Here is a 25,400-nt window from a genome sequence, read left to right on the forward strand (position 1 = left end):
TTCGAGTTGAATTATTATCCTCTAAGCGTCCTCTTGGATGGCCAGGGTTTAGATTATGCCTTCACCTTTAATTATTTGACCACCCGACGTGAGTGTTGTTTCAGAACCTGTTGACCGGCTTGCTCTAGTGAGATGGTATTGTTTTCCTGGGCCTGCCCAGACTGGCAGGCAGGTGCTTCCGAATTCCAGTTCCATTTCAGGAGGACGCTTCACCCAGGGGATACCCCCTTTGCGTTAGTGTGTGTTCTAGCCAGGGGAAGCGCAGAAACACTTAGAGCAGGGGTTTGGCTCCTGTTCTAGATAGCATTAACAATCAATTTGACACAACACAGAGTCACCTGAAATAATTTTTTAAAAAGTCATTGAATAAACTGTCTTTATTGGTGGGTCTGCAGACATTTCCGTGAGGTCCGTCTAGAGGCAGGTGGGCCCAGCCCACTGTGGGCGGTGCCGTTCCTAGACAGGTGGTCCTGAGCTGTATGAGAAAACTGGCTAAGCAAGCATGAGCCTTCGAAGAAGCCAAAGAGTGAGGCCAGCGAGCAAGGGTCTTGGGCGGGTTGCACTGACTTCGCTCAGTGATGGACTGTGAGCTGGAGGTGGAATCCAAGTGAAAACTCCCTACCCCAGCTTGGCTTTTGGTCAGGGTGGTTGTATCACACAGGAAGGAAACTAGGAGAGGCGCGTAGTTACTCTTCCAGTTCTATGGCTGTGACATTGGCTAGGCCCCAGGGACACACCAGAGGTCAGCACCATACCCTTCTTCCAGGAGCTACACCCGGCCGGGGGTACAGCAGAGTTTCCTCTGAGGTCATCGCTTTATACTTTCCCCAGGGTATCACTGGGCCATCTCACTTGGCTTGCCGTGACCGCCTCCGTCCAGGGTGACGGGATGACAGAAGCATGGGGCAATCTGGAATGACTCCTCTTCCAGAACAGAGAGAATGAAGTTAGCGCAAGGAGCTGGGGGCAGGCAAGAAGATTCCAGATGAGAAGACAGCAGAGAGACGCTTCTTCACTATCCCCGAGCTACATGAGCGTCTCGGTCGAGGACCCCATCTGTTTTGTTAAATTGACAATTTCCTTCAGCAGGAAATCAAGGCTCATACTGAGTCTCAGACTAACTACTGAGTAAGAAATAGCTTCACTTTCTAAAGACTCTGCTTTTTAAGATGTTCAGCATGTAACCTAATTTCGTTTGATGGAGTTTGTTTTGCTTTCTCCATTTGCTACCTAGACGTGTGTTTCATTATTTCCCACAGAATCAGGCTTGGGAGGGAGAGCCAGGGAGCCAGAGTTCCCTGAGCCTCAAAAAGTACTTCCCAAAGAAGAGGAAATAATATTAAATAAAATTAAAATAAATTACAAGATCAACTGTCCCAATGAGTTTTCTGACATCCTCCAATAGCAGAGCACATATGTGTGTGCTCATGTGAGCACATGCACACACACACACACATGCTCGCACACACACATGCTCGCACACACATGCACGCACACACATGCTCGCATACACACATGCACGCACACACACACACACACACTTAAAAGGGTAATATTTGACCAAACCTAGACAGGGGAAGATTACTTATTAGGAGGAATTTTCTTTTTAAATTTTATTTGATATTTTGATATATATATTTGTATATTTTGATTACATTTATTTGTGAGTGTGCACACGCATGTGTGCACGAGCACGCATGCCCAAGAGCATATGCATGTCTCACAGTGCATATGTGTAGCTCAGAGTACAACTCGTAGGAGTTGGTCTTTTCTTTCCTTTGTGTCCAACTCATGTCGTTAAGCTTGGTGACAGTGCCTTTCCCCACTGAGCCCTCTTACCAGCCCAGGAGTGCTTTTCATTGGAGGAAAAAGTTCTTTCTGCTGGGGTCCTGTTAGGATGGATCCTATCAACACCCCGTTTTCGACTTTTCAAGTGCAAGCCTTCTAAAAAGTATTCTAACGTGAAGACAGGAGTTTATCTTTCAAAAGTAATTATAGCATAATGTGAGTTCTTAGAATCAGAAGCATGAATTCGGAATGGTTCTTGGAATAGTGATACGAGGGGAACAAACGGGCACACACCAGGAGAGGTGTCAACTGTTTAATTGAGGGAGAGTAATGAAGGGCCTACCAGGAAGGAAAGACAAACTGTCTGAGCCTCTCAACGGCTGGGCTTCTATGTGGTTCTTCTGCTGCCCATGGCAGGAAGAAATGAACTTACTTGATGTCACACAGGAGGGCCACCCCCCTCAGGATCCAGTGATCCGGGGACAGCACTGTGCGCAGGTACACCACGGTGATGAAGGTGAGATCGGTGCGTCTGGGTTTCTTGTAGATCGGACACACGTACAGTTTCGGGTCCTTGGGGGCCGTGGAGTTAATGGCAAAGATGTGCAGGACAGGAATTTGCATGAAGAGAACCTTTGGAGTGGATTCTGTGAGCTTCCCGTTCCTCCTGTCCCAGGATGCTCCATCCATATACAGCCCATAAATATACACACCTTCCTGAAAGAGCAAGGGGCAGACAAGGGGACGTGCTGAAAGGTGGACGTTCATAATGTAATCAGGGCTGTCAGTTCAGAAAGAAAACACACGCTGGTCTTAAAGCACTAACAGACAAGAAAACACCCCTGGGGAAATAGCATTATTGAAACTAGGTCACACTTTCCCCTGGGGCACACAGTGAGTCTAGCTGCATGGTGGAAATGCCCTGTTATGAGTTTTTGGAATGCGGGGTGGCCAACCTGGGTAACAGGAGGGCCAAGTCACCTCTGCAGGTAGCTCAAGTCCAGTTTGAGTTGGTGCAAGCTGGGAACATATACTGTGACTTAGAACTGCTGCCAATGGGACTTAAGGCTGAAGCGACGGAGCCAACCCTGGACTGTACCCCATCTCCTCTGCAAGATAAAATGAGATGATAATGCCCCCAGAGGCATGAGATTGGAGGGGGGCTGGCGGCTCCAGAGTATAACCAGCTCTCCTCCCCACATACTTGCCTACAAATGGACTTGCATTCCTGGGCCTCACTTTTAAATCAGGGAAGCCAAGACCCCTGAGCACAGGTGACAGTTTGTAATTTGATAATGGAAGTGCGTGGGGATGGGATAGGAGCAGTGACTTCAGACTGAAGGTCATGTAGGCTTTTGCCACCAGAGCAGACTGCGGAGGGGACGGTCTTGAAGGGATCCCTGAAGGGCTGGGGCAACATATGGGAATGGGGAGGAGGAGGCCGACGCAACTCCACTAAGACAGGCAGGATGGGCAGAGAAGATACTTTACTTCTTGGGCAAGGGTTCAGAGGTACTAAAATGGCTTAGCACTTGACCATGGAAGACAAATCTGCCGAGCTGAAGTGACTGAACTCTATCTTGCGGGCATGGGGGAGCCACAGAACATGTATTCATTAAAACAAGAAAGGGCCGGAGAGAATCATGCAAGCTCATAAAGTATATTTATGTAGAGGCTGGTGACCGTTTTTCTATTTCTAATGAAGATGGGGCCTGGGGAAGTTAATGTAGATCACGGTAAAGGATGGAGAGATTGGGGCAAAGGGTCCTGGGGCTCTCTCATTGGACTAATTGCATGAGGACCGTATATTTTGAACCGCAAACTGAAGCACATGGCTTGACAGTGAGACCCTGGGCAGAGCCAGAGAATGAGGAGACAGGAGTTCCCATCATTAACTTCGTGGTTGGCAATTAATTACACGAACAAGAGGACCACTAGGAACTACCCTACAGTCAACTGTGTCCTTGCCTATGGCCCTTGCAATTTAGGGACCCTAAGAGTCGCAGTGAGAAGATGTGACAGGTAGAATAGTGTCACCCCAAATTTATGTCAACCCAGTACCTCAGACATATTGTTTGGTTTTGTAGATATAAAGCGTTCAGATATGAACACACTGGGTCTAGGAAGGTCCTAGATCCAATATGGCAGGTGGGCACATGTGTGAGTGTGTGTGTGTGTGTGTGTGTATGTGTGTGTATGTGTGTGTGTATGTGTGTGTGTAGGTGTAGGTCGCACAGAGAGGTACCTAGAGAATCGGGCTTTTGACAGTGGTGGTAGACACCGGAATGAGATAGCTGAAAGAACAGCCAGTCTGCCAAGGACTTCCAGTAGGCATCAGCCGCCAGGAGAGAGTCATGAAGTAAGACTGTCTCTCATGGCTTCCTTCCAGAAAAAACCGACCAATCACTGATTTAGCTTGTTTTGTTTTGAGACAGGGTCTCATGTAGCCCAGGTTGGCCTTAAACTCCTGTTCCTCCTGCTTCTGTCCCCTTAGTGTTGGGATTATAGGTGGATGTCATAACATCCAGCTTATGTGCTGCTGGGAATCCAGCCAGGGCTCCAAGCTTGCTAAGCCAGCACTTTCCCAACCGAGCTACAGTGGGGTTTGGACTTCCTAACTCCTTAACTGTGAGGGGAAGACATTCTAACATTTGAGTAAGCCAGTCTGCAGTATTTAAAATAACAAATACGGATTGGGGTACCAGGAAGCTAGGCGGTACCTCAAACACTTGCACACCGGGAGGTGACATGGGGTAGGGCAATCGTGGCCAAAAGATGCAAGAACCTCGGAGTATATCATCGAGAGGCCCTAAATTACCTTACAGAGCAGTTGATAGAAATATACAGGGCAGGGATGTGTGGGGGATGAGGACTTGGGGAGGCATAAGGAACCTTCCAAAGACTGGAAGGAAGTTCTCCCGCTACAAAGAGGCAGGGAATTTGGCCCAGAGCTAGGAAATCCATCTGTTCTAGTCCCCTTGGTCTTGAGAGAATCAGAGGAAAAGAAGGACTAAGATTTATCGTGTTGTGTCAGATGATCTGCCACCAGGCTTACATGATGGCATTCACAGCCTCGTGACTTCCTGCAGAAAGGTTGACATAAGAGCAAAATCATTAAAGAATTGGCCCAGCATGTGTGTCAAAGCAGAGGCACAGAGGGCCGACTCTCTCCACAGCAGGGCAAATGCTCTGCACCCAGAGTCCCCAAGCACGCAGAGGGAAAAGACAGGGTAGGAACTGAGCTCCCAAAGTTAGTCCAGCGGACTTCCATGGCCCTCGGCTGCTACGGGGGACCCTGTGAGCCCGGCACAGGAGCGGAAGACACGTGGATATCTGTCTAAGCAAACATGTACATAACTTGCATTTATAAAGAAAGGTCACCCCGGGGGAGTCACTAGCCCTTCCATTAACTTCCCACTCAGAGACGGGGGAGGCACTGGCCTTGAGGTTGGCTGGTAACAGCAGAGAAAAACCTCCATGGAAAGCAGACGGGCTTCACTGGAGAAGCCAAGGTCAGTTTTCAATATTTTGTTTGTTTTTGTGGTCCTGAGGCCTGAACCCAGGGCCTTGCGCGCTAGGCAGCTGTTTGACCGTCTGCTGCACTGCATCCCCAGCCCGCAGCGGCCATTTCACCCTGAACTTGGATTTCTACCCTGAGCTCCCCACAGCACCTACCACAGGGGGTGAGGTGATCTCCTCTTTGGTCTGCCGCAGGACTTCGTTGTGGATGGTCACGGTGTCCAGCGCCCAGCCTTTGTGAGCTCGGGTCACTTCTTGCCTCATTGCTGTGAGGAAGCCTTGAGAAAGCCAGACACAGAGAGAAGACTCTTGGTGAAGCTCACTTCAGAAACAAAGAGGAAGCGACACGGAGGGTGGCTTGACAGTCTCTAAACTGCCTGTTCATCCTGGGAGGAGCTGAGAGCAGGACCGCAGAGCCAGGGGCATTTCTTCTAGGGGTTTGTTTCCAGGGAGATAATGAAGAGAGAGGGACGTTGGTTTGGAAGCCTTCTAGAATTGCAAGTCTTAAAAGGGTTCCAACCCAGTCCCAGCTCATGGTCTCTACTGGAAAACACAATATTCAATGTGTGACCGGAATGGTAAAGTATTCTGAGAAACAGCCTTCCAATTAAACCCGAATCAAACCATTATGAAGCTTCTATTTGCCATAATGGGACAATTTCATTTAGTCTAAGGAAATAAGGCATAAACACCATAATAGGAACCCGACTTTCAATTTGATCAAACAGAGCAATCACACCGGAAAGGGAAAGCTACATCTTTTAATGTGCATAATACAGTTATTTTAAGATAATGCGTGGCTCCGCATCTTGTGGCCTTTCTCTAAACTTAGTATTTTGAAATCATGCCAATCAATTCAATAAGAGAAGTCTTTTTCTGGAGAGTGGCATTTGATGTTAGAAAAAAAAAATAGATCCCAAATTTTAAAGCTGGCCAGAAAGCCAGCTGCCTGTGATATACCGCTCATCTCCTGGTTCTCGTGCAAATGGTAGACAAACCGTAAAGCTGTTAAAATATGTGACGTATACACCCCAGTGCTCTTTTTTAAATTGCTTATTTTTTGGTAATCTTATGCATGGATGCATTGCGCTTAGGTCATTTCCATCCCCATCTCCCATCCCTGGCACTCTTGAGTGGTCCCTGATAACCGCGGAGGGGAAGTTGCAAGGGGTTAAGCTCCCTGGGAATGGAAGGAAAGACCGGTACCCAGTCTGGCTGTGCCGAGGGACTGCAGTCCATGGAGAGGAAACCATTCTTTCATTTGTCAGCCCTAAGGGCAGCCACAGTGTACCAGGCACAGTTCAAGGCGACTCAAAGTGGAAGAGACCGCCCATGGGTCTGCATTCAAGTCTAAGGGAGCCTGTCTTGAGAGCAGTGGATTCCAACCTTCCCAATGCTGCAACCCTTTCATACAGTTCCTCATGCTGTGGTGACCCCAACCATAAAATTATTTTCATTGCTACTTCATAACTGTAGCAAACTACAGCTATGTGAATATCTGGTTTTTTTCTTTTTTTTGATGGTCTTAGATGACCCCTGTGAAAGTGCCCTTTGACCCCAAACCTATGGGTTGAGAATCATAGCGCTAGAGGGAGGCAGAACATTAGCGTGACACAGGCCGTGGCGTGGGAAAGGTCGAGGGAGTCCTGGCTGCAAAGCCGAAGTTCACTGCAACTCTCCTCCCAGTATTTGTTTTTGCTGTTTTTAATTATGGGTACGTGCATCGTGGGGGTGGGGTGGGGAGGTAAAGCAAGCGATGCCAGATTACACTGGAGCAGGACTACAGATGGGTGCGAGCCACCCAGCATGGGTGCTGGGAACCAAACTCGGCTCTTCTGCAAGACCAATACACACTCTCAAGGCTGAGCCGTCATTTCTCCAGCCCTGGGCCACAAGCCTGTGAAGATGCGTGAGAACCTGCAAGACAGGACAAGACCAGCTCGAGCAGCCGCACTTGTGAAGACTCGGAGGTGGAGTCCAGGCTACGGAGGGGTCGACGGTTACAGATAAAGACAGTACAAACAAAGCTAGAAGCTTGGTTTCTCAGGTCGGAGTTCTTGCTGCTTCTTCTAAAATGCATTTTATTATATTTATTTATGTGCAAGTGTGCATGTGTGTGTGCATACGCGTGCCGTGGCATCCGTATGGAAGTCAGAGAGCAACTCACAGGAAGCAGCTCTCTCTTCCCACCATGTAGGGCCCAGAAGCTAATGCAGGTTGTCAAGCTTGGTGGCAAAAGACTTTACCCACGAGCCATTTCACTGGCCGCCCAGTGCATCTTGGGAGGTGGCAAGCCACTAGACACTTAGAGGAGGCCAATGACTTGTCTGCCTTTGCATCTATCTAAGAAAGCTCATTCAAAGCACTATTAGGACAAGATCTGGGGCACTAAATCTGAGAGTCAAGCCCCTCCATCAACCAGAGCAGAAAAGACCGACCTTACAGAATGAGCTTAGTCATCAGGAAATACAAGGGAACGTCACTGGCAGCAGCAGCTGACTACTTCCTGGAGTCCCAGAAGGTGATCGGATCACCAAGCCATCACATTCACTTTCGTGGGTTTTTTTTTTCTTTCTGAGATTTATTTATTTTTATTTTGTGTGTATGGGTGTTCGCGTCTACACCTAAGTCTGTGCATGCAGTGCCCATGGAGGCCAGAAGAGGACACCAAATCCTTTGGAACTAGTGTTGTAGACAGTTGTGCGCTGCCATGTGGGTGCTGGGAATCGAACCCAAGCCCTCTGGAAGTGCAGCCAGTGAGCCATCCACCGCCCCAGCTCCTCACTTTCATTTTGAACTCTGGGGAAATCCCACACATCAGGAACACATTCCGCATGTTTGTCGATCAGTGGTATATAACTCCAGTCACCTTCTGTCATTCACCCTCCTAACGAGTCCACTAAAATGTCATTTTTGGATTGATTTATTTGTATGAGTGTTTTGCCTACATGTACCTATGTGTACCATTTGTATGCCCTGAGACCCATAGAGGCCAGACTACTGCATCAGGTTCCCTGGAACTGTAGTTACAGATGGTTGTGAGCTGCCATGTACTTTTTGGAGACTGAACTCAAGTCCTCTGCAAGAGCAGCCAGTGCTTTTAACTGCTGAGCCATCTCTCCTGCCGAAAATGTCATTTTCATAATTCAACACACAGTGTTCACCCATGTGTCTATAAGACACTGCATATCCAACTTGAGTGTCTAGAGGTAAATTGACCTTAGCTTATGATATTTTAAATTTCACCCCTGATATTATGAAGCTACAAGGTCATAATGTCCAAGTCACTAATCCTAGTCTTAACCTTTCTCTGCACCAGTGGAGTAATTGATATTTTTTTTCCTATAACATCTTAAGTCACGACTAAACCGTAAATTGACCTCATCCCATGTGGCTCTCAGGATCATGCCTGAGTGTCTAAGAGAAGGGAAGCTGGCTGGGTTGTGGTTTTTTTTTTTTTTTTTAATATATATCCTTTAATATCTTTTTTCTGCTTCTAAGATCTTAATCATTATCAGAGAGTTCTGCAGAACTCGAGTGCAGTTAAGGAGACTCTATTTCCTGTCTGGTCCAACTGGGGAGCATGTATTACATTGTCCAGACTCCAACAGTAAGCATCCTGATGCTTTAGAGGCATTCTTAGCACGCCAGCAGGTGGGATCCAGGACGCTCGTCAGTTCAGAAACCAAGAAAGGCAGTGGTGAGCAAACGCATTTGAAACCTATCTCCAGGGCAGGGAATGGTTTGTGAGCCGTTCCCACTCAGAGAACACGGAAGAGTAAGGAAACATGCATGTCCAAACCTATCTATGCTGCATCTAGCCACCCCTTTATCTGAGATGGAGTCTCGTAATCTAGCTACCTTCAGATAGCATCTGTAGCCAAAAGTGACCTTCCTTGAGCTCCTCATCCTTCTGCCTCCTCCTCAAAAACCACTCCTTCTCTGCAGCATTGGGAATGCAACCCAGGACGCTGTGAGTCAAGCAAGCGCTCCAGCCTCCGAGCTACAGGCCCGGTCGCTCGTCCAGGCTCCATAATTCCCCCACCGACTTCCTACGAAGGACACGATCTTGTCACATTCAAACGTATTGGACTTTCTGAAACATTAATCGTTGGGTTTTAAGAAATGAATGGCTGTCTCTCTTGGAGACTGATGTCAAAGCTAATGAAACTACAGTCTGCTCCTTCTGCGGGAGCCAAAGTTTCTAAAGGACAATTGGTGGAGGTTTTCTTCACAAAGGCTTGGAAATCAGACACTTTTGTTTTGGCATGAGTTTAGTTATAATCACCCGGAAAGTGACTCAAATGTTCCCATTTTTCAAAGAAAAATCGAAAAGTCAGTCGGAGTGAGACCTCGACAGCAATAACCACCTATTCTTCATGAGATTTAACCGCCCACACGAAAAAAACGGGTGACTTTGACTAAACACTGGCATTCCATGTGGTCTAGAGGAGGCGCTGAAACAAATCTCCCCTTCGAGTTCATAAAGCATAATGAACTCTGATAACACTCGTCAAGTTCATTATTTTTTTAAAAAAAACAACTCAGTATTAATGTAGGATCACACTGTGGAAAGGCAAGCCTGAAGCAGTACTTTTTTTATGTGTTAATTCCCGTAGTAGGAGTCAGTTAATACCCAAGTGGGTAGATTCCTGCCACCTGACTTGTGCTATCCGCTGGCTCGAAGAGGCTCGAAGAGAGACGCGGAGTGTTTGGTGGTCTTCCCTACAAGCTCTTAGAAAAGATGGAAGAAACAGACCAGCAGGAAAGCCATGCCCCTCGGCTTTACTAAGCGTTGGTTGATATTCTGTAATGATGGTGGCAGGTGTGCGTGTGTGATCATATGTCCACGTGCCTGGAGGCCAGAGTTCAACATCAGCTGTCTCTTCCTCAGTTGATCTCCACCTCATTTGCTTGTTTATCTGTTTGTTTTTGAGGCAGGGTCTCTCACTGAACACAGAGCTGACCAACTCAGAATAGCTGGTCAGTGAGTGCCGGGGCTACAGATGTTTGCACCATTCCTGGCTTTTCTATAGGTGCTGGGATCTGAGTTCAGTCCTCTGCCCCACTAAACCGTCTCTCCAGGCTCCCAGGTGGCATTTTTTCTTCAGTAAATGAACCGGTCCTTCTGTAATGGGCTTGGCTTGCACAGTTATTTCCTGTCTAAACAGCTGCCACACCTCCCAGCAGCATCTTCAGAGATGAAGAGAAATGAAGTCCCTGCCAAGAGTTTATGACAGGCAGTTTTTCCCCCAAATGAGAAGCAAATGTGGTTCATTGGTAAGTTAAATAAAAGGACAGAAATCATTAGGCAGCCATGAGGTTGGTCAGCCGAGCTGAATGAACACACACTGGGCACCTTTCAGAAGCGCTGGCTGAACACTGTAGGGCAGGTGTTGGTAATGGCTGAGAATGCAAAACGCCAGGGCAGCTTGGTCCAGAGCGGTGAAGCCAGAACAGCTGGAGGAGGCATCCATAGTGCTACAGTAGAGTTTCTTTTCACACAAGTGTGTGTGTGTGTTCGTGTGTGTGTGCACACGCGTGCGTATGTGCATATATGGAAACTAGGTATTGAAGTCATGTGTCTTTCTCAATCACCCTCTCACCTTATTTTTCAAGACAGGATTCCCTGAACCTGGAGCTCACCAGTTTGGTTAGACTTCTGGACATTGAGTTTCAGGGTTCCATCGTCTCTGCTACCCCAGTGCTGGGATTATAGGTGCATGCAGCCACACCCAGTTTTCTACATGGGTCCTGAGGATCTGAACTTGGGGTCTCCTATTTGCATGACAAGCTCTTTACTGACCGGCCTGTCTCCCCAACCCTTTCTCTCAAATTTTACTGGTCCCAGGAATCATCAGGGGAAGGGGACTCCAGTTAACACCTAGGTTCTGATCTGGCAGGTGGGTCAAGAGAGGGACCCAGGGTTCTGTGTCTCAGGAATGCAGCTGCTGTGGGAGGCCCCCACATCAGTTATCAGGGGTCTTAGGCCAAGGTTCTTGTCACCTTAGAATGACTTAGGGAGCTCTTAAGAAAACTGATCATAGAGGTCTCCACTCCAGAGTCTAGCGGTCTTAACCTCTGAGATTGAGACACGATTGGTTTTGGGCCCCAGCCATTAGTATGTATTGAAAATGTCCCTGGTGATTCTGCCGTGGAAGGCAGGCCTGAGAACGGCCACTCTGTCAAACGCTCTCGCCAGACAGGCCACTTACCAGTCAGTGACCCTCATTTGTTTTAAGGGCCAGATTGACAAAGGGGAAGGGCAACATTTCTGAGTACAAGCGAAATCTCTGGAAGGCTGTCAGTGGATGAACTGGCTCTGTGCAGGTCCTCTAGAGAGCACAGGTACTCTGTGTCACTCCTCTCAGTGACAGGCTCTATCAGAACCCACGGACACAGCAAGGCTGGGACCCTCCACCCCAAATGGCTGTGTTGGGAAGTTTAACTCCTGACAAGCCAGCATTCTCCTTGAGTGACTGTGGTTTTTTTTTTTTTCCCTTGACCCCTCCAGTCTCAATTCTTCTCTCCCTCCACACCTTCCCATTATGCCCTCTGGCATTTTCCATTTCTGCACAAAGTAGTCTCTCCCCCTTTATGCTCTGACTGGAATCAACTCTGGACACATAAGCCCTTCCCATCATTCCTCCACCCATCCTGAGCGCCTCTGCTGCCCTGACAACCACGGGCTCTGGCGACCAGCCCTTCCTCCCTTCCTCATATCTGACACCTGTCCCCAATCATCTCAGTACCCCACATACATCTGCTTTGTGTCTGTGCCTGTGTGTGTGTGTGTGTGCATGCCTCTGTGTGTGTGCATGCCTGTGTGTGTGTGTGAATGCAAATGTCAGAAGCCAACGTCATGTGTCTCCCTCATTTCTCTCTATCTTACGTTCTGAGACAGGATCTCTCCCTTGAGCCTGGAGTACACTGATTTAGCTGGACTACCTGGCCAGCAAGTTCCATGGATCTTCCTTGTCTCTGCATCCTGAGTGATGGGATTACAGGTCTGTGCCAAGGCACTCAGCTTTCTTTGTGGGTGCCGGGCATCTGAACTCGGGTCCTCATGCTTGCATCTCGGCCACTTTACTGAGTGACCTCCTCAGCCCCTCTGTGCTCCTCTCCAGCATCCCTCTTCAGCGTCCTTCCAGGAGACTGGTCCCTCTGCTCTTGACCTCATCATTTCTCTATTTTATTTTGCAGGTGCGTGGGGGGTTGGGGCTAGCTTGTGTGAAGGTCCGAGGACATGGCATGAAAACCAGTTCTTTCCTTCCACAGAGAAGTTCTCAGGGAACAAACTCAGGTCAGCAGGTGTGGTGTGGTGTGGCAAGTGCCTTCTTGGTGCCACTGAGCCATCTTGCTTGCTCGAACCACAACATTTGTAACAAATCAACTCCACCTCCTTTCTTCTCTGCCTCATTAGATCCTTCTTTTTCGCTGCAAGCCAGAGCCCCAAACACAGATAAACCCAGACAAGAAGCCTCTTCTTACAGCAGCGCCCACTGCTGGAGGATACCAGCAATGCCACACAGCCGCTGTGTGGAACCACAGTGGGTTCCAAAGCCCCCTGATGTCCTTCCCTGTCCCCACCAGCCCTCTTCCCCCAGCTTCTGTCGCTTTCCTGAAATTCTTGCCCCCCATGTTTTCTCTAATCTTGCCTCTGCCTTTAAGTGAGAACAGACAACTCGCTTTGCCTCTTAGCAGCAACCTGCACTGCTACCCACCGTGAGCATCTGTCTCCAGTGTTTCTACTACTGTGATGAAACTCCGTGACCAAAAAATAACTTGGGGGAGGAAAAGGTTTATGTGGCTTAACACTTCCATATTGCTGCTCATCATCAAAGGAAGTCAGGCCAGGAACTCAATCAGAGCAGGAACCTGGAGGCAGGAACTGATGCAGAGGCCATGGAGGGGCACTGCTTACTACCTTGCTCCTCGTGCCTTGCTCAGCCTGCTTTCTTATAGAACCCGGGACCACCAGCCAAGGGATGGCACCACCGACAATGGGCTAGGCCCTCCTCCACCAGGCCTGGTCTTATGGAGGCATTTTCTCAGTTGAGGCTCCCTCCTCTCAGATGACTCTAGCTGTGTCAAGCCGACATGGCCATCCAGCACAGCATCTTTGGACAGTCCTTCCCTTCCCTGCTGCTCTTGTTACAATGCGAGAGGTGTGCAGGCACCACTCACCCCTCCACAGTCTCTCCACTGACACATCCATCCCTCCTGTCTTTCCTAACCCCTGTCTGGTGTCCTTAGACTCCCCACCCCCGCACCCTCTCCTCCTTCCCTCCACCACCATTTGAATGGGTTTCTCTTGTCATTAAAGGAGAAAGAAAAGCCTTTCTTCTTACACATATCCTCTGATGTATCTCTTCTTCAAAGTCTTCTGCCTGCCCACCACATCAATATAAAAAATTCTCTCCTCTCTTCTCTCTTTCTCTCCTCCTCCCTCCCTCCCCACCTCCACTTCCTCAATTCACTCACTCATCTTAGAATCTGACCCCTCAACCCCTCAAGCTCCCACCTGTACCCCTGGGACTTCTATTTCAACTGTGATCTGGCTGAGAAATCCATCCAGCCATTTGGGGCCCATCTGACGTGACCTCTGGCAATCTCTGTTCTTATTTATGAGCTTCCCTTCTCCCTCTCTCTCGTCTGGGGCCCATGTGTTCCTGCTCCCCGCTTCTCAAGCTATTTGGTGGACGGTCCAAGTTTGTGTGTTCTGGAGGATGATGCAGACGGAGACAGCAGAATCCTCATGAGGATGGCTTAGGGGAAAGGTGACCGGACTGTCATGGGGGAGGTCACTGGAGAACAGAACTTCTAACACTGGCTGTAGGCACTGAGTCACTAACAGGGAGAGATGAACGGCCACACCTGTGAGAGGAGGAGACCGAGCCCCAAGGCAGAGACACAAAGAGGGCTGAGGGGCAGGAAGAGAACCAGGGAAGTGCATGGATGGAACCCGAGGTCTAAAAGAGGTTCCAGGAATTGGAGAGATGGTTCAGCTGTTACCAGCACTTACTGCTCTTCCGGAGGACCAGAGTTCGGTTCCCAGAACCTACAGTGGGTGGCTCATAACAATCTGTAACTTCACTTTGAGGAGGGGTATCAGATGCCCCCTTCTGGCCTGTGTGGACATGAACATGCATGTGGCACACATTCGAGAGACAGACAGACAGACAGACAGACAGACAGAGAATCCAGACTTGACACCCTAGCTACGAATGAAGTTAGCAGAAATGCCATTAGGTGGAGGCGGCCTTTGAGAGTGGTTTTAGTGGTTCCTGATAGCTGGCCAAATTACGAGGGACTAGACAGTTGGTAGCCATGTGCAAGACTAGAATTCTAGGGGGCGTGGCTGGGACTATGACCAAGGCCAGAGACTAAAGGCTCCTCTTGTCCAAAGGCAGGCAGAGCCACCACCTGTCACCCACGCAGAGGCTTCTCAGAGTGCAGTGGGTCCCTCTGCAGTTCTGAGATTTGGGCACAGGGGCATGAGGAACCAGACGAAGAACTGACATGAGACAAGAAGTTTTCCCTGGTTCCTTTCCAATCCTGAAACTCTATTAACCCTTGGCCTGCTTTCCACCTTGACAAACAGCAACCCATGGAGCTGGTCTCAAAGGAAACATTCGGAATTGCATTGCTCTGAAAAACATGTGCACAGGCGCGCACACGTCCCCCATCCCCACCCCCATCCCCACACAGTGAGAGAGAGAGACAGAGACAGAAAGAGAGACAGAGACAGAAAGAGAGAGAGAGAGAGCTAAGATAACAGGACTAAAATGATCCATTTCTTTGCTTCGGCAACAGCCCCTCTAAGTGAAAAATCTTGATTCATGCCAATGAGTAAGCTGGTATTGATATCTGCCATAACAGTATGGCTTCAGGAGACACAAGAAAAAAAAAAGAAGACAACTAAATGGCACCAAGCTCCAGACTGAATTAAGCATTTAGAAAATGATTGTTGTTGCAGGGTTCAATCTAATCCAGAGGTACGAGGCCCAGGGAGCATGGCCAACCTGCTCCATCCTGTCATTAGCACATCCAGGAGTCATTCCAAGCATCAAATGACAAAATGTGGCTATTGATGTGAAGGTATCACAAAGGAGTCAATATCTTAGCTTGAAGTCCGCCTCTTTATAATTCATCCCCACTGGTTTAGACACATCCCCATATATAGAGGACATGAGCATGCGTGTGCGCACACCAGACTTAGACTTTAAATCACAGGTACATGATACCCTGAGAGTGGTATGGGGGGAAGGGGGGGCAGGAAAAAGCCAAAAAGAATTCCTTTGAGGGCTCTGAGAATCACAGCCTTAAAGAGTTTGAGAATTCCACGTGCTCAAACCCGCCAGGGAAAACCAGTGAAAGAGGAAGGCTCTCTGGGTCTGCAGAGTCTGGCCGAGAGCACACCCACCCCCTAAGAAGCCCTGCCACTGAAACACACAGCCACAGCGTCACCAATGCAGCGAGCTTGACATTCTAATCATCCAGTCTAACTGTCCACGTGGCTGAGCTCATCAGCTACCACAGAAGTCACAGTGAAGGGGGCCTGAGAATACCAGGTGAGGCTGTGTGGTGAGTGACTCAGCCGCTTCAGACAGGCCAGACCACAAACAAAACAAAGCAAAACAAACAGGGAGCCAGCCAGGAGACAAGTGAGTGTGGCTGCAAACAGTGCGGCTGGGATGTTAATGGGGGTGGGGGCAGCAAATGGAAGATGTCACTTGTTCTTACGATAGGCAAGGACTTCAAAGCGACCTAAGTCCGAGGAGAACGGGCCTGATGGGAAATACTCCACACACAGTCTACGATGCCAGGGGTATAATAAGGCGATAAAAATGTCCACATGTGAAGAAATTTCATTTTAATTCATTACATATATTTATTGTGGGAACGCACGTGCGGAGGTCCAAGGACAACTTACTGCATGCAGTTCGTTCTCTGTCCACAGTGTATGGGTCCTGGGCTTTTAATTCAGGTCGCCAGCCTTGGCGGCAAGCGCCTTTACCTTCTGAGCTCTCTCGCCACCCCAGACTCCCTGGGGTTGTGAGAAACTTTAGCCTCTTTGTAGACAGCACTATGCTTTTACCTAAATGTGTGGGGTGTTATTTTTAAAGCCATTTACTTAAATGTTTTGAACTGAAAGAAAAAGATGATTTTTATCGCAGTGACCTGGGAAGAAGACACAAGACTCGGGAGATGAGTTGTTAATGTCAGAGAATCCTTATCTGTTTGGACACTGCCTGTGAACACAATCAGGAGGGGAGGGGCCACCATGTTCTCTGTTTTTCAGATGTGGCCAACTGATGTGGAACGGGAAAGTAATTTGTCCCTTGTGTCAAGGGGAGGAAAGGGAAACAAGGATGTGATTTCTGTGCAGGAAGAGGTGACCCCCAGGCTTCTAAGCAACAAGCAGAAAGCAATCAGAGATAAGGATAAGGGTGTGTGTCTTTAAAGGGTAGGGTGCCAGCTTGAATTCAGTGTGGACTCTCCAAGAGGCAGCGAGGAGAGAAAACATCAAAAGTCTCCCATGGATGCAGAAGTAGAGAATGTCTTAGAGGTGGGTGGCACTGAAATGCCCATCTACATTCAAATTTTTCAAAAGAGATTTTAGGGACTACTGATATTGCTCAGTGGTTAAAAGCACTGGCTGCTCTTGTAGAAGATCCAGGTTTGGTGCCCAGCACCTACACTGAGTGGCTGCCAACTGCCCGCAACTGCAGCTTTGGTGATCCAAGGCTCTCTTCCGCTCTCTGTGAGCATCTGCACACAGATGGTGCATATACATGCACTTGAGCCCACCCACACATACACATTAAAATAAGATTAATATTTAATTATTCGTTTTCTTAGTTTTAATTATGTGTTTGTATCTGTGCACATGAGTGCAGTACCTATGGAGGCCAGAAGAGGGCATTAGTTGGATCTATTACAATGTGTAAACCGTTGTGAAGGCAGAAATTGCCATGGTTCGGCTATAAATTTGGAAAATGTTAAGGCAGAGCTGGCAAGATTGCTCAGTGGGTAAAAGCACTTGCTAAGCAAGCCCCATGACCCGAGTTCAATCCTCACAACTTACATGAAGACTGGAGAGAAAGATGTCCTCTGACTGCCCCCACCCACAGTGGCACATATTTCCCCATCACACACATAATAAGCAATTAATTAATCTAAAAAAGAATCTGCATCCAGCAAATGAACATGTATTCACAGAGGGCAAGTGAATACATACTTTAGAGGCATGATGACTGTTTAGACTATTTCTAAGAAGTAACTGAGTGTCTAGACTGTATGGCTCAGTAGACTGTCACCATGGAAAAGAGCTGCATCACCCACACGCAGTGAAGAAACAGTACAACCCAGACACCAAGAAGTTCCACTGTGCCTTTCTGGAAAGGGAGACTGAGTCAGTCTTTCAGCATCCTGCATCCATTCTGCCCATCCCTGGCCTTCATGCACATGGGTGCCGCAATTTTCATTGGGCTGCCTTCACACAGCATTATCTTTGACAAGGTTTTACCCATATTGCTGTGAATAACAGTGGCTCTCCCCAAAATCAATAGGAATGAATGCTTCTTAACTCACTGACAGAGGAAACTATTGGGGTGCCAAGCTCTCAAGACATTAAAAGCTCCATGGCATCAAGCCAGCAGCTTCCCTGGAGAACGTTTCCAAGATGGAAGGATAGATGATGCGGAACAGCAGAGCACCTCCAGGGAGAGGGGAGGAAGACACCCCTGCCCCCACCCAGCGCTCACTCAGTTTTTCAAGTCTAATTTTCTAACCCAAATCAGCAATTTTTGGCACATCTCTGGTGTCTTCATACTTTGGCGTTATTTTATTTATTACTTATTACTTGCGTATATGGGCACACATTACAGTGTGTGCACAGATGGATAGAGGTCAGAAGTCAAGATCACTATCTTCCTCTATCTCCACCGTATTTTTAATTTTTTGAGGATGCCCTTGTTTATGTGTTATGTAGATGCGTGTTTTGCCAAGCATATGTATACCACATGTGTGTCTGTGGAATACAGAGGTCAGGAGAGGGTGGTTGGATCCCCTGGACCTGGAGTTAGAGGTGATGGGGAACCACCGTGCGGGTCCTGAGAGCCAAACCTTAGTCCTTTGCAAGAGCAGCCAGTGCTCTTCACAGTGGGGTCATGGCTCCACTTGATTTTCTCAGATGAAGTCTCTTACTGAACTTGGAACTTGTCAATTCGACTACAGGCCCCCAGAATCCTCCAGCCTGAAGCCTCCCAACACCAGTGGGCCTGGATTTGCTGATGTAAGTGCTGAGACTCAAATTCAGGTTCTCATGCCTAATACAGCAAGCACATCCCCAGAGGGCCCATCTCCTTAGCCTTGTCGTGACCTTCCCATCAACAGTTAAAGACGAATATTTGCAAGAAGTATTTTTTCCTCTTTTACCACGGGCCTCGGCTTACTCACGTGGGTAAACAGGAAAACAGGGAGGGATTGGCCACTGCATGGTAGGATCAACATGGCAAGAAGGATGTCAAGAGATTCTGAGTGTCCTCAGACCTCTGAAAGTCTGTCCCCAGCACGCGCCAGGGGCAGGACCACATGGATTTATGGAACATATGTTCAGCAAGCTGTCACCAACCAGCTGCACATGAACTTCTAAGTCAGCCCACTCCCCCAGAGCACCTACCTTGGGGGTTAAAGAAACCAGTCATCCAGAACACGTTAGGCCTGCCTTCAAATATCCACGTTGAGAACTGAGCGTTCCTCTCTAGAAGCTCAGTAAACCAGAAGCCTAGGGTGGAGGAATCCCAGGACACTCTCTTCCAGAGCTGAGGAATGCGAGCATCATACATGTTGTCCAGGGCATCTCTCAAGTTCTAAAGAAAACGAGGGTAAGACGTGTGACCGAGGGAGCTGGAGGGTAGCTCACATATTGCTCTTGCAGAGAACCTAAGTTTGGTTCCCAACATCCATGTCAAGTGGCTCATGACTGACTACCTGTAATTCCAGATTCAGGGGAACCATGTGCCCCCTTCTGGCCTCCACAGGTACCTGCACTCATGAGTACAAACTACACACAAACACACAGATATATACATGATTAAAATGGACAATAAAATCTTTTTAAAAAAAATAGTGGTTTTGTGGACTGGAGAGACGGCTCAGCAGCTGAAAGTACTCACCGCTGTTGTGGAGGACCTGAGTTCGGGTCCCAGCACCCACATGGTGGCTCGCAACTGTCTGTAACTCCAGTTCCGAGGGATCTGGTGCTCTCTTCTAGTCTCAGTGGGTACTGCACATACATAGTGCGTATACATACACGCAGGAGATACATTCATGCATATCAAAATGAAAACATATTTTAAAATAATGGTTCTAGAAGTACATGAATGGGGAACATTGCTGAAGCACTGGGAAGTAGCTCAGTTGGTACACTGATGAAGGTAGCTCAGTTGGTACACTGATGAAGGTAGCTCAGTTGGTACACTGATGAAGATAGCTCAGTTGGTACACTGATGAAGGTAGCTCAGTTGGTACACTGATGAAGATAGCTCAGTTGGTACACTGATGAAGATAGCTCAGTTGGTACACTGACTACCTGGTGAGCACAAAGTCCTGAGTCACATAAAGATAGCTGGGTGTGCCGGGCGATGGTGGCGCACGCCTTTAATCCCAGCACTTGGGAGGCAGAGGCAGGCGGATCTCTGTGAGTTCGAGACCAGCCTGGTCTACAGAGCTAGTTCCAGGACAGGCTCCAAAGCCACAGAGAAACCCTGTCTCGAAAAACCAAAAAAAAAAAAAAAAAAAAAAAAAGATAGCTGGGTGTGGGGGTGCGCATTACAATCCCAGTACTGGGGAGGCAGAGACAAGAGGGACGCTAGGGGTCTCTGGCCAGCTACCCTAGCCTACTGGGTGAGACACAGGTCCCCTGAGAGACTCTGCCTCACAAATAAAGGTGTCTGTCTCTGTGAGGTCGGGGCCAACCCGGTCTACAGGGCTAGTTCTAAGACAGCCAGGGCTGCACAGAGAAATCCTGTCTCAATAAATAAATAAACAAATGAACGAATGAATGAATGAATGGAGACTGAGGAACATTTAAGGTTCCCCTCTGCCCTTAACATCTCTCACACACACACGCACATGCACACACACACACACACACAGTATAACCACACATAAAATGAACATGTGCATACATAGATAAACACATGCAAAAAAAAAAGCAAGTAGCCAGAAGAGGGAGATGCCCACCTCACTCATGATGATCGTCCCTTCAATCGCCAACTTCAGGTCGCTCAGGCTACTACGGAGGATGGAGATGACTTTCTGCATTCTGTCAATCTCTTGTCTAAGAAATATGTTCATTGAATTAAGGTGTCCCATCTTTATCAAACGAGCTTTCACCTAAAACAGAGTAGGAGAGACAGTAAATTTTTTTGAGAATAACCATTCATCACTTCCCTTCCAAATGGCCTGTCCCGTTCCCCACTCTCTCTGTCTGGATGTCTCTCCACTAGACCCAATGAACTAGAAACCACCTCTTGCAGAACCAGGCTGGCTGTTAAATCCCCCATTTTCTGAGCTTCAAAAACTTCTGTTCAACTTAAATGATTTTTATATCCTACTGATTGTACTTAGTTGATAATTGGAACTGTTCTTTAAAAAGCTAAAATAAAATTGTGCCTATTTCCTCTTCCAAATGATTAAGTATTAAGTGTCAGCTAAATATTCTCTTGCAATCTAACCTTCACAAGAGTACAGCAGGACTTTTTTGTTTCCATTACCCTTACAGAGCTGTCATTAGAAATGTCACAAAAAGTTAATACGGCCCAAATCTTTACAGAGCAGTCACTGAATACAACGAACTGCAGATCGCGGCTGCCTGGGCTGTGGAGGCTAAAAATGGCTTCCCCTAATCTAATCAGTGAAAATATTTGGCTTCGTGGGAGAGCCACTGAGCAGCCTGTCACTTGTTCCTGTTGGCATATCGTTTAGTGACCACGTCAAAGAGATCAATACCAAAGCCTCTCATTGTGGGGACAATAAAATATAATCATTAATTAACTCATTAATAAGCCAATATACATTCACATCTCGGTTCAGCCACACATGTCAAGAAGAGAGTGACTACAGATACCAGCAGGAACTCGTGAGAGGACTTGAACTTTCTGATGGCCACAGTCCAAGAGGTTCTGGGAATGGAAGGGTGATGGAGACAAAAAGGAGAAGATTTGACTGAAGGATAAGTCCAAAGAACCCCCAGAGGCTGGCAGCTGAGGGACCCTCTTGCCAGAGATGCCCACAGCCCTTCCTGAGCCGTGGGATGTTGAGCAGGTTGTTCCAGCAGCCAGCATCTCCACTGTACAGCTGCTGTGTCATTCCCAGTGAGTTAAGGATGAAGGCAGAAAACAGCTACATGAGCAGGGCAGAGCAAATCACACCCATATCATAGTCCAGCCTGCCAGCGGAGGACCACGGCCCAACCCTACACAATACCATCAGGTGTCTCTAATGCCATCATTTACAATTTAAAAAAAAAATGTGTGTTGTGTGTGTGTATGTGTGTTTGTGTGCATGTGGATGTGTATGTGTGCGTGTGTGTGCTTGTGTGCATGTGTATGTATGGGTGGGTGGGTGCACGTGCATGTGTGTGTGTGGGTGCATGTATGTGTACACACGTGTGTGTGTGTTTGTGTGCATGTGTGGGGGTGGGTGCATGGGGGGTGGGGTGTGTGTGGGTGTGTATGTGTGTGCGTTTGTGTGCATGTGCATGTGTGTGCATGTGTGTGGGTGCGTGTATGTGTGTGTGCACACGTGTGTGGGGGTGTGCATGTGTATGTTATGTGTGTGCGGGTGTGTGCACATGTGTGGGTGGGCGGATGCATGTGTGTGCGCACGTGCGTGTGTGATATGTGGGTGGGTGCCTTCACAGTCAGAAGATAACCTGGGGCTAAAGTTACAAACGGTTTTGAGTTGCCCTTCATGGGTCCAGGGAGGGGAGCCCAGGCCCTCTGTAAGAGTTGCAAGTGTTCATAACTGATAAGCTGTCTCTCCCACCTCTAAATTTTAGTATCTAAAAAAAAATCTTCGATTCAATTCAATTTATTTATTCAGAAATTGGATCTCGGGCCGGCATCAAACTTGCCATAGAGCTAAGGATGGTGTGGAACTTCTGATGCCCCCGCCTTTACCTCCAGAGTGCCCCACCACACCGGGTTCATGTAGGGCCGGGAATCAAACCCAGGGCCTTGCCCAGCTAGGCAAGCACTCTACCAGCTGAGCCACATGTCTACAGGGTCCGCTCTGTCTCCGTCCTGAACTCCTCAGCCTAGGGGACTGGACACACATACAGCATCCTTTATGACTACCCTGCAGCAATTCACTCCTAAGGGAACAAGAAATCACAAAAAGACCACAAGAGGGGCATGACAAACATGCTGTTCTCTACATGTATGTATGCGTACCATGTACATGCAAGTGCCTGTAGAGGCTAGAAGAGGGAACGAGATCCCCTGAAGCTGGAGTTATGGCACGCTGTGAGCTACCTGACATGGATGCTGAGAACTGAACCCAGGCCCTCTGAGAGGACAGCAAGTTCTCCTAACTGCTGAGCCACCTCTCCAGCACCCAACGCAGGCTTTAGTAGAGAACCTTGTTGTGTATAAACTGCACCTGTCATCCCAGCTACTCGGGAGGCAAAGGCAGGAGGACCACTTGAGCCCAAGAATTCTAGGCTGGCCCAGGCAACAGAGCATAAACAATTTCTTCATGACTAAAAAAATAATAATTGTAACAGAAGGGGAGCACCCTAGAAAAGATTATAATCTTAACACTGACTGTATTTCCTGCATGATTATGATTCCAGCATAAACTGATTAATAAAATCAAAGACTTGTTGTGGGCTCTTGCATGATTCTCCCAGTGCTTTCTGGGAGCTGCTGTCTAGAGTAATGGGACTCCACTTGTACTGTGGACGCTAATGGCATAATTAGGTCTCAATTTACAGATTTTGCTTGACTGCTATATTTCCAACAACATGCTCCTATAACATAAAAGAAGGGTTTAAAGATGCTTGCCGCCAGAGCTAACCACCTGAGTTTGATCCCTAGGACTCTGTGATGGGAGGAGAGAGCCATATCCTGTGAGGAGTCCTCTGACCTCCACATGAATGGGATGTGATGTACAGGGTGGGAGAAATGTTCTCCCCCACTTCCAGATCTTGCCCCGCAGGAAGGGCATGCCTTACCTCATGAGGCACATAGTCAGGCGGCAGCTTGCTCAGCATGTCCTCTGACAGCCTGTACACAATGGCCTCACGCGTCTCGCCCACGCCGCCACCGCTCTCCTTGGGTTGAATGTTGGTGATGGTTTCCAGGACGGCAGACGCTGTGTTACTCTGATACCTGATGAAAAGAGTGGCTGCTCAGAATAAGAAAGTCAAGCCCAGCCTCAGAGATAATCACCCAGCCTAACACTGCAGATGGGATCTCTTAGGACAAAGCCAGCTATAAGAAAAAGAAAAGAAAGGAGAAAGAAGGAAAGACAAGAAACTTCACCATCAACCTAGAGGAACAGAACACAGATTTCTTTGGTTTACAATGTGATGTCAAGAACATCACAGCAATAGTGGTTCATCTCCAGATAATGAGATTCAAGAACATCACAGCAATAGTGGTTCATCTCCAGATAATGAGATTCCTTAAGTGTCTTTGGTGACCCAAAGTGCCTTGACTGTCACTTGCTTACACCAGCAGCTTGGGCTAGACACAAACATGCTTGCTGTCTATCCTCCCCAGCTCAAGAACTGAGCACAAGCATCAACCAAACTATAACAACCCATTACATCAAATAGAACTATCTTCCCCCCCTCACCATTGAACTATGTGCTATTCAAATCTCTCTGGTCTGTTCTGTTTGGTCTGTGTTTTCTGGTTGCCATGGTGATCTACTGCTGTCCATCTGTCCCTCCTACTCAAATGCAGCTGCCCATCTTGAAGGTTCACTCAGTCGGGCCCAGAGAGATGACTCAGTTGGTAAAGCGCTTATGGTGCAAGCATGAGGACCAGAGTTCAGATCCCCCAGCACCCACATAAAACTCTGGGTATAGTGCATAGGAAATGTCAAGGCGAGGGGACAAGGAACCAGATTATAGGGTGTGTGGGAACCGGAGGTAGGAGTGGAGATTTACTACAAATAGGTGCAGGGTCTCTTTCCAGAAGATGGAGATGCTCTAGAATTTGACTGCAGGGATGGTTACACAATTCCGTAATTACTCTGCTTTTCTTCTCCATTTAAACTTAGGGAATTTAAGGAGGGCAGATTATACTTTGTTAAAAGGATTCCCCCTGAAAAACCAAGAAGGACAACAATAACATATCTCCAGAGAAGCACAGAGGAGTGAGCCATCAGCAGGCTTCCACTTGAGCAGATTCTAAAGGAGTGAGGAGGAAGGCGATTCCCATGCAAGTTTTGAAATGTAGAAATGAATGGGCCAATGCCTGGGTGAACACAGACAAGCATTGTGGGGTAAAACCGTAGCTGTAAGTCTTGTTGTAATAGGAGGAGCGGCAGGGCTGCGTCCCCGGCACCCAGCCGCCCGCATGGCTAGCTTATGCCCCGAAATAATTACACGGAAACTGTATTCTTTTAATCACTGCCTGGCCCATTAGTTTCAGCATCTTATTGGCTAGCTCTTACATATTGATCTAACCCATTTCTAATATTTTGTGTAGTACCACGAGCTGGCTTACCAGGAAAGATCTTAACCTGCGTCTGTCTGGAGTGGGAGAATCATGGCGACTCCTCACTCCGCTTCTTTCTCCCAGCATTCTGTCTGTTTACTCCACCCACCTGAGGTTTGGCCTATCAAATGGGCTAAGGCAGTTTTCTTTATTAGTTAACCAATAAAAGCAACAGATAAAATACAAGAACCACCTCCATCAAAGTCTAAATTTAAAAAAAGACAAGATACAACTAAAATACTGGAATGTAAGGGGGAGAGTGGTTTGGGTTAGTGGTCCTTAAGCCTTTGTCTACCTACTTATATATATCTATGCATGTATGTCTGTGTGTCTGTGTATGTGTGTGTGTGT

At 47.9% G+C, this 25,400-nt stretch overlaps 1 protein-coding gene across 2 annotated transcripts in view; it reads right to left on the reverse strand.

Moving 5' to 3' along the window:
* Positions 1 to 2,115: 2,115 nt before the first annotated feature.
* The window catches only part of Dnah8 (dynein axonemal heavy chain 8), a 225,873-nt gene continuing 202,588 nt past the window's right edge, over positions 2,116 to 25,400 (reverse strand). For both annotated transcript variants that reach the window (XM_057794552.1, XM_057794553.1), the window contains 5 exons: positions 23,555 to 23,711; positions 20,560 to 20,712; positions 18,995 to 19,184; positions 5,464 to 5,585; positions 2,116 to 2,505 (listed from right to left, as the gene is read on the reverse strand). In XM_057794552.1, the coding sequence (XP_057650535.1) occupies positions 2,218 to 2,505; positions 5,464 to 5,585; positions 18,995 to 19,184; positions 20,560 to 20,712; positions 23,555 to 23,711 (910 nt within the window). In that variant the 3' untranslated portion in view covers positions 2,116 to 2,217. The remainder of the gene's footprint in view (positions 2,506 to 5,463; positions 5,586 to 18,994; positions 19,185 to 20,559; positions 20,713 to 23,554; positions 23,712 to 25,400) is intronic.

Source organism: Chionomys nivalis, chromosome 19, assembly GCF_950005125.1.
Source record: "Chionomys nivalis chromosome 19, mChiNiv1.1, whole genome shotgun sequence".
Lineage (NCBI taxonomy): Eukaryota > Metazoa > Chordata > Mammalia > Rodentia > Cricetidae > Chionomys > Chionomys nivalis.